This window comes from Babylonia areolata, chromosome 2 (genome assembly GCF_041734735.1).
Source record: "Babylonia areolata isolate BAREFJ2019XMU chromosome 2, ASM4173473v1, whole genome shotgun sequence".
NCBI lineage: Eukaryota > Metazoa > Mollusca > Gastropoda > Neogastropoda > Buccinidae > Babylonia > Babylonia areolata.
This window is the reverse complement of record NC_134877.1, coordinates 68,740,692-68,748,554: the sequence shown is the minus strand read 5'-3', so window position 1 is coordinate 68,748,554 and position 7,863 is coordinate 68,740,692. Positions and strand designations below refer to the sequence as shown.

Sequence of the window (7,863 nt, the reverse complement as noted above, 5' to 3'; positions counted from 1 at the left end):
TTCTACCGCTGAGGCCACAGACAGACGCCTCCTTGCTATCAACCAGCGCCTTGCCTGTCTTCCCCGTCTACCGCTGAGGACACAGACAAGGACCCGTGGACAGCCAGCCTTCACCTCCTTTCAGCTCCACCACACACCACCTCCACCACCACACACCACCTCCGCCACCGACATATTCACAATCACCATCACCTCCACCACCACCAACTACTACTACTACCACCATCACCACCACCACCACCACCACCGCCGCCACTATCAACGACATATCCATCACCACCAACTACCACCACCACCGCCACTATCACCGAGATATCCACAATCTCCATCACTCCACCACCACGAACTACCACCACCACCACCACCACAACCAACATATCTACAATCACCATCACCTCCACTACCACCAATCAATACCACCACCACCACCACCGACATATCCACAATCACCATCACCTCCACCACGACCAATTACTACTACCTCCACCACCTCCACCACCACCACCGCCGCCACTATCACCGACATATCCATCACTACCAACACCTCCACCACCACCATCACTACCACAGCCACCACCACCACCAACTCATCACTTCCACAACCACCCACAGCCACGAGCACTACCACAGCCACCAACCACCACCACCTCCACCCCACACCACCACGCACCACCTCCACCCACCACTCACCCCACCCATGGAGAGCAAGAGCGCTTTAGCCGTGGTGCTGACGGTGCTGGTATTGCTGGAGAGGGTGGAGGAGCAGGGGGAGAGGGGGGAGGAGAGAAAAGAGGGTCAGCAAGGGGAGGACCCGGGCTTCCACCTGTTCTTCCAGTCCAACAGGGAGGAGATGCTGCACGTGGCCATTCGCTTTGATCCCCCGCTTCCGGTCTGGCTGTGCGGCACTCTGGTGAGCTTCTGTGTGTGTGTGTGTGTGTGTGTGTGTGTGTGTGTGTGTGTGTGTGTGTGTGTGTGTGTGTGTGTGTGTGTGTGTGTGTGGTGTGTGGTGTGTGTGTGTGTGTGTGTGTGTGTGTGTGTGTGTGTGTGTGTGTGTGTGTGTGTGTGTGTGTGTGTGTGTGTGTGTGGTGTGTGTGTGTGTGTGTGTGTGTGTGTGTGTGTGTGTGTGTGTGTAGTGTGTTGTGTGTTGTTGTGTACATAGGTAGGTAGATAGATAGGTAGATAGATAGACAGATAGACAGCAAGAAAAATATAGATAGATAGATAAATAGAGAGAGAGAGAGAGAGAGAGAGAGAGAGAGAGAGAATAAATGAATGAATGAATCTTTATCTTCCAACGCTTCAGCGTCAAACTGAGAGACACGACATTACTCACATCTTTACGAAATGGAAGCGAGTAACACACTACACACTCACACCCATGGACATAAGACACGACACAAAACTCGCCAGAGAGAGAGAGAGAGAGAGAGAGAGAGAGAGAGAGAGAGACAGAGACAGAGACAGAGAGAGAGAGACAGAGAGAGAGATAGAACTCAGACCTCAAAACGTTTTTGTTTGTTTTGTTCAAGGATTAAGATTTTAGGCATGGCCTATTCTTCCAGGCTGTCCTTTCTATCCACATCCATTGCAATAGCACATACATATTTCAAGGAAATGGAAGTAAGAGAGATATAAATCTTTGTGCAGAGGGACATGTATGATGAAGAACCCCCCTCACCCCCCCCCCACACCTCCCCCCGCCTCCCAACACACACACACGCAGGGAGACGGACACGGATTATTTATTTTTTGTTCAATACACGGCAATGGCCCCTCAAACAGAGGTGATGAAAACAAACATATCAGGTACGAGAGAACTCAGAACTCAGAACTCGAAACGTTTTTTTTTTTTTATTCAAGGATTAAGATTTTGGGAATGGCCCTTTCTTCCAGCCTGTCCTTGCTACAGAGAGAGAGAGAGAGAGAGAGAGAGAGAGAGAGAGAGACAGACAGACAGACAGACAGAGATGAACTAATTAACAGGGCTCAGTGAAGGTAATCCCCACACGTCCCCCCCCCCCCCCCCCCCACACACACCCACACAGTCACACTGGCTCACCAGGTCAGCTGGTGTCAAGGGTTTTTTGCTGAGACTGAGATTTTTTTGTGTTTCTTTTGCGCCCCCCCCCTTCCCCGACCCCCGACCCCCCCTCCACCACCTCCCCTTTTTTGTGTTTTTTTGGTTTATAGTCTCACGATGAGCTAGCCTTCAGTTCTGCTGACCATACAGAAAGCTGATCCTGTCTGTGTCCTGCTCCAAGGTCGGTGTGTTATCCACGGGACCCGTATGGCACGTGCTAGTCAACTGTTCAGTGTGACATGTTTTCTCAGGCCCCAAACCGTGAGGTGCTGAACAGGAACATGTTGCATTTCCACCGACTGTCCTTTACACGGTCATTTTTGACTCACTTGTGTAAACAAAGTGAGTCTATGTTTTAACCCGGTGTTCGGTTGTCTGTGTGTGTGTGTGTGTGTGTGTGTGTGTGTGTGTGTGTGTGTGTGTGTGTGTGTGTGTTTAACATTGACATTTTCTCTGCAAATACTTTGTCAGTTGACACCAAATTAGGCATAAAAGTAGAAAAAAAATCAGTTCTTTCCAGTCATCCTGTTTAAAACAATATTGCACCTCTGGGATGGGCACAAAAAAATAAAAGATGAAGCCGAATTATATGCAAACTGCATTTACTGTTATATTTATATTTTTTGTATTCTCTAAACTTGGCACTTTGATCTGATATTCTGACACAACAACAAGAGCAGTCATTATCATCATTTTTTGTTCAAACAGGAACTTCTTTTGCTAAACATGGAAGTTTTATTTATTTTGCAAACGTTTTGGTGCAGATAGTAAAAAAGGGAAATTAATCTGTGATTAATGCTAGGGGACTTAATTTGCTTTAAACTCAATTCATAAAAAGCTTGTGTGTTTTACTCTCAGTGCACAGGGCTTTCACTAAGTTCATTCGCCCAAGTGGTCTTTTTCGGAAAATACTAAAATCAATACGACGAGTGGACTTTACAGATCTGTTGGCTGAGCCCTGAAGGTCATGGGCAAAAATCAATTGCGTACACATATTTATACACATTCAAAGCGCGTGCTCGTATTCTTCGCGAACGCGAACGACGCCATTTTGTTTCAAGTTGTTGACCTGCCCGTTCAATCCTATATTCAATGGACAATACACGATAACATGTGATGAAAAGTTGGAGAAGGAGACCGTTAAATATTTATTCAGAGAAAGATTTGTGAGCGCCTCATCACTTACTGGATTATGCCCCAAACTGCCATAAAAATATCTACAGAATCAGTCGGAATTCACAGTCAAAAATTGTAAACCATGTGAGTTAATACCCTTGAATTGATCACGATAAAACGAAAAAATTTCCAGTCTTGACTTTTCTCAAAATGAAGTCCTTTTCACTTCTTACCACGTTTAGAAGTACTTGTACTTGGCTCTACATGTTATTAGTTTAACAAAATACTAAATTTTAATATCAACTTTAAAACTATAAAACTAGAATGAACATAAAAGAGAAATTGAATCGACCGTGTCATACTACATCCAGGCGGGTGTAACTAAACTTGTACATCTATCTAGATCTAGTGAAAACGGCTAAATGTTGCAGTGTGATTGCGGTGATAGCCATTAAAAAGATTTTTTTTAATTGCCCTTAAAGATTTTTTGAATGCCCAAGATACACCAGAATAATATGATTTAAACAGCGTTCTCACTGCGAATACCGCAATTGATTTATCGCCCTTTAAAAAAAGTATGTTCAAATGTTAAATTTTAGAACGTCAGTTAAGGAGCCACGATAGTGTAATGGATAAAGCAGTTTCTTCTCACCCGAACACGTGGGTTTCGAATCTGGTTAGGACTTTTTAAAATTTTATTTTATTATTATTATTTTAAACCCGAAGCTTTGTAATAACAAATACAGAACACATTTTAACGATTAGATTTTTTTAAAAAGTGAGTCTTGAAGGCCTTGCCTCTCTTGTTTTTTTAGGACAAAGCTCTGTAAGTCGTGTGTGAGTGAGTGAGTGAGTGTGTGTGTGTGTGTGTGTGTGTGTGTGTGTGTGTGTGTGTGTGTGTGTGTGTGTGTGTGTGTGTGTGTGTGTGTGTGTGTGTGTGTGTGTGTGTTGGTCATTTAAGTCCGCTGAGGAAGGCCATAGGATGAAATATTGGGAAAATCTTCTGCTCTTTGGAAAAATCCCAAGTTTAAGAAGTAGATGCCGCAAAGAAACCCGAAGGGCTCTTTGGATGATGTGGTGTATGTTAAGACAGAGTTAATGATAAATCCAGGCTCGGATGTCTTTGGATGATGTGGTGTATGTTAAGACAGAGTTAATGATAAATCCAGGATTGGTGTCTTTGGATGATGTAGTATATGTTAAGACAGAGTTAATGATAAATCCAGGACGGGTGTCATCGTTTTTCACAAGGAAGGGGGGTCGGGTCTGATGTTATAAATTTCTTATTGATGATTATGTTTATCACTTCAAATGGGAAGTAAACATTCACAGCAAGCCAAATCTGTATCGTTCATTAAAGTGCTCTTCGTGCTCGCTACTTGCTCATGAATGTTGGCTGAAGACAAGCTTTCTTCTTTAAGTAAAGATAATCTCCTCACATTTCGACAGGAACCTCTATCTTGGTAAGAATATGTCTGTCAAAAACTGATAATTATGGGCATCAGCTGTAGCGAAAAAAAACCCCAAACAAACAAACAACAACAACATAATTTTGAATGAATGTCTATCAAAAACTGATATGAGTATCGACTGAAAGGGAAAAAAAGCAACAACAAAATTTTGAAAATAATAATAGTCCAAATGTTTTCTTGATATCGGAAATGTGGGACCAATAGCAAAGATGATAACCAACAAGGGAAAATTCCAAGATAAAAAAAAAGCAAACAAAAAAACTGGACGCCGCACACAAACGTTTTTAAAAAGGTAGCAACATCAATCCTGCACATTTACCGTAAGCTACGGCAGGTTCACAAACATATCTCTCTCCATACGAACGGCGAAAGAGACGACGTTAACAGCGTTTCACCCCAATTACCACCTTCAAAATATTACAAGCGGAAGGCTCTTATATTGAAGAGGTGAATGTTGACAAAGAATACCACAATTCTGACGACGGAAGCTAAAGGTTGGGTAATTGCGACACCCACTGGACATCCGAGGGGTCTGTGTAGAGGAGAAGAGAGGACTGGCCTTACTGAGTGAGTTAAGCCTCAAAAACTGATCTGTACAGGGGGAAGGGGAAGGGTTGCGGGCGTGAGATTTGAATGGCTGACATGAAGCATTCATGATGAATGTCTAATCCCACATCCCCGTCCTTGGCCAATAATGAAGTTGTTCTTCGTTGCAGTAGTCCTTAAATGAACAACGCGCCTTTGTCTGTCTATCTCTCTCTCTGTGTGTATGTCACTGTCTGTTTCTCTCTCTGTGTTTGTCTGCTGCCTATCTCAGCCTTTCTCTCTCTCTGTGCTCTCTCTCTCTCTCTCTCGCTCTCTCTCTCTCTCTCTCTGTTAGCGTATTCATATTGCGGCCGTGCGCACCAAAGCTTCATTCATTGTGGACTGTCAAACGTCGGTGGTGGCGATCACAGAGGGTGTGGGAGGGAAATTTGAGGGCGGATTTCTGACCAAAGGGTATTGACCTTCAGACACTCCCTCTCTCCCTCCTTCCCTCCCTCCCTCCTTCCCCCCCTCTCTCTCTCTCACTCGCTCTCTTTCTCTGTCTCAGTCACAGTCCCACGTTTACCCAGTAGCACTCCCCCCCCCCTCCACCATCATGACTCATTTTGTGTCGCCCATCTTTCCCTGTGTCCCTGTACTACACTTCCACTTCCACCTCGGCCTCCCTCCAGTTATGAATGTGCCAAAGGTCAGTCAGACCATAGGCTTGACACACGAACATGAGGGTAGTAGGGGGGGTGTTCTGATGTCAAGGCTGGTCTCTTTTCGCTGCGTCCTCTTCTCTTGTGTCATCACGACTGACTGAACAGCTGTTTTCAATGCTAACACATCAAAGAACTTACTTGTTCTGAGGTGTATGTGCGTGTGTACAACAGCATGCGTGTGTGTGTGTGTGTGTGTGTGTGTGTGTGTGTGTGTGTTACTGGGTATGATTGCGCGCCGAAACCTCATTCTCTGCAGATGGTCTGACGCACTGGAGAAGTTAGGGTGTGTGAAATTGGAATTTGGGGATTGACCTTCTGACCAAGGTTATTGACCCCTGACCACTCGGAAGAACGAGAGAGAGAGAGAGAGAGAGAGAGGGAGAGAGAGAGAGAGAGAGGGAGAGACAGAGGGAGCGACAGACAGACAGACAGACAGACAGACAGACACAAACAGGCTCGGGGGTGTGGAGAGATATATGTGACATTTTTAATGTCCAGATAGCAATACAGTCCTCAGGCAAGGGGAAATACAACTCTAATCGTATTGTTGCAAACTCTAAATTATTCGAGAGAGAGAGAGAGGGAGAGAGAGGGAGAGAGAGAGAGACAGACAGACAGACAGACAGACAGAGAGACACAAACAGGCTCGGGGGTGTGGAGAGATATATGTGACATTTGTAATGTCCAGATAGCAATACAGTCCTCAGGCAAGGGGAAATACAACTCTAATCGTATTGTTGCAAACTCTAAATTATTCGAGAGAGAGAGAGAGGGAGAGAGAGGGAGAGAGAGAGAGAGGATTAATTCATTATAAGCCATAGCCCCTAATGAAGGGATGTGTGAACAATATATAGAACATAAAGTGTGAGAACAGACAATTGTTACACTGAAAACCAAAAGAACGAAGTGATTAGAAGTAACAGAACAATTTATGAAGTAGTTATTTCTTTATACTTAAAAGCATTGTACAAGTACAGAGATAAATTACATACAACAGTAAAATCAGTACATGACACCAATAAAGTCATCTTAATCACACAGGGCTGTTTATGGTGTTGAGGCCGGATGAGTCTCCCTCTTGCATCGCTCAGAGCTTCACAACAGAGGACAAAATGGACCTCATCTTCTTTTGATTTCTTGCATAACAGATACAGTATATCAGATTCATTACATTTTTATACCGTAAACTATGAACACCTAATTCAGTTATACCGAATCAAATTTTGTAGAAATACACCTGAGGTGTCTATCAGTATTCATCAAATAAGGTGATTACTGGAGAATGTTCAATGAAAAGTAACCCTTTCACTCACACTAGTATGTAGATTCCAAGTTTGCCACCTGCAATGAATCAAGCACTGAGGAAAAGTGTATATCAAACCTTTTGTAACATCTAGCACTCTGATTTAACCAGACATGTCCAAATCCGTTTTCGTTTTTTTTTTTATTTTTTTTTTTTTTATCATTGGCATCTAAATGATATAAGATTTTGTACGCTCAAAGGGGTAGTATATTATTTTTCATCTGGACTAATTTTATCCAGTACCGAATAGAATTGACTGCCGAATCCACATATATTGCGTAACGTTTAGTTTCACATCATCGTAGATGTTCTCGAATCTACTCCCAGAAACTTTTTAATAGCATACAAATGGACAGATTCACAATGGATTGCTGTTTTATCCAACCCCTATAATTATGACCCGCCCTGCGTAACTGGTTGTATTTGTAAACCAAAAAGCTTAAAGAACTGTTCCAAGGAATTATTGTCAAGTAAATACTACTTCTGCTTGATAAGGCATTCTTGGCTTTACTAGCAATATCTTTACATGCGACAACAAAGCTTAGAAGAGTGGAGAAAAAATGTTCCCAAGTATTTATGAACATCAACTACAGGCATTGATACATCATTATATACCTGCCTTTCCTTTGCACCTATGTATCC

General features: G+C 43.3%; 1 protein-coding gene across 1 annotated transcript in view; it reads left to right on the top strand.

The window, feature by feature from the left end:
* The first annotated feature begins 503 nt into the window (after positions 1-503).
* LOC143279560 (retinoid isomerohydrolase-like) overlaps positions 504-7,863 on the top strand; it is a 22,912-nt gene continuing 15,552 nt past the window's right edge. Inside the window, exon 1 of the mRNA XM_076583637.1 lies at positions 504-910. Coding sequence (XP_076439752.1) covers positions 698-910 — 213 coding nt within the window. The 5' untranslated portion in view covers positions 504-697. The remainder of the gene's footprint in view (positions 911-7,863) is intronic.